At 40.1% G+C, this 1,706-nt stretch overlaps 1 protein-coding gene across 1 annotated transcript; it reads right to left on the bottom strand.

Moving 5' to 3' along the window:
• Positions 1-235: 235 nt before the first annotated feature.
• Positions 236-910, bottom strand: LOC138355966 (gastrula zinc finger protein XlCGF8.2DB-like). The gene has a single exon (XM_069311507.1). It carries the CDS (start codon positions 908-910, stop codon positions 236-238), a length of 675 nt encoding a protein of 224 aa, XP_069167608.1.
• Positions 911-1,706: the final 796 nt, after the last annotated feature.

The raw sequence follows: 1,706 nt of genomic DNA, 5'->3' as shown, positions 1-1,706 counted from the left end.
GCTATGGAGAGTGCAAGATATTTTCCTGATAAAGTTTACAATTTCCAACAATTTTAAAATTGGAAAAATGGTATCATAAGTTAATGAACTAATATGTGCTTTATTATCCATTATATTTAAAAAAAATTCTGATTTATCTCTCACACTCAAAATGTTTAACCTATCACCCAAATGCACGTCTTGTGAGTTTTCATACTACAAAGATGACCGAATCTCTTTCAAAACTCTGGACACTTTATGAAGGTTTATCATTCAGATGCACTAACACGTGTGCTTTTATACCGTTACGTGACTTATATAATCTGCCACATTCATCACACTCAAAAGGCCTTACTACTGTATGTACTAACATGTGACTTATTATAGAGCCACGATCTCTAAACCTTCTGCCACACTCAAAAGGTCTTCTATCAATGTGCATCATCATGTGAGTCTTCATACTTTTAAGGTGTCTGAACCTCTTCCCACACTCTGGACACTTGTGAGGTTTTTCACCCGAATGCACTAACATGTGAGTCTTCATATTTCCAAGATGTCTGAACCTCATCCCACACTCTAGACACTTGTGCGGTTTTTCACCCGAATGCACTAACATGTGAGTCTTCATATTTCCAAGACGACTGAACCTCTTCCCACACTCTGGACAATTATGAGGTTTTTCACCAGAATGCACTAACATGTGAGTCTTCATATTTGAAAGTTGAGTGAATACCTTCCCACACTCTGGACACATATGAGGTTTTTCACCCGAATGCACTAACATGTGAGTCTTCATATGATCAAGACGAGTAAATACCTTCCCACACTCTGGACACTGGTGAGTCTTCATCTTCTTTATAATAGGTGCAGTTTGTGGGAAGGTTTTCTCCTCGGATGACTGCATGAGTGGTGATGCTGGGTGACGACTCATGGTGTAACGTCAATGTTGAGGCTTAGGCAAGGCTTGAGTGTTGTTTCTTAGGCTGTTGTAGAGTTAGACTTGATGTGGGCACTTGAAGGTCAATGGTGGGCTTCTTCTTTATGATAGGTGAAGTTTGTGGGAAGGTTGTGTTGATTTAGGGGCGACGACGATCGTACATGGGAAGGTTTTATGCTCATGTCAGGACACTCACCGTCCCGTGTTGTGATAATGGCCACGACGCTCACCTAGGCGTTCCAGTGTTCTTTCTGGTGCCACACTTTATTTTTCCTACTTCTTACTTTTGTTTGTAACTGGTTTTCTACATTTAACTCTTATATTTTCCTATTTTTTTTTAATTAAAGAATATGCTTGCAATTCACTTATTTAAATAATATGGTACACGTTTATTTACTTTCTGAAGGAAACGTTGCTCCTAAGGTAAATGCACTATGCAGGCGATGAGTCACAATAACGTGGCTGAAGTATGTTGACCAGACCACACACTAGAAATTGAAGGGACGACGACGTTTCGGTCCGTCCTGGACTATTCTCAAGTCGATTGTGATGAGGACAGGTAGGGACAGGCATTAAATAGGCAAGAGAGAGCTGAGGAGGAAAGTCAGGTGTAGGGGATAGTAGTAATGAGAACTGCCGCAGGCGGTCCATAGAATTACCCCAATCACCCCAAATCAGGCCAAAACTACCCAAATCGTCCTAGCATTACGTAAGTAATGAAGAAATATGGCATATTTACTTACTATAATGTTGGTGCTACACATAGAACATGATCAAACCTATTTTTACT

The sequence above is a fragment of the Procambarus clarkii genome, chromosome 6 (genome assembly GCF_040958095.1).
Source record: "Procambarus clarkii isolate CNS0578487 chromosome 6, FALCON_Pclarkii_2.0, whole genome shotgun sequence".
NCBI lineage: Eukaryota > Metazoa > Arthropoda > Malacostraca > Decapoda > Cambaridae > Procambarus > Procambarus clarkii.
This window is presented reverse-complemented; position numbering and strand designations above follow the sequence as displayed.

What these genes read in the sequence shown, in the direction of transcription:
- LOC138355966 (XM_069311507.1), bottom strand. Translation starts at nt 910, where the DNA reads ATGAGTCGTCACCCAGCATCACCACTCATGCAGTCATCCGAGGAGAAA.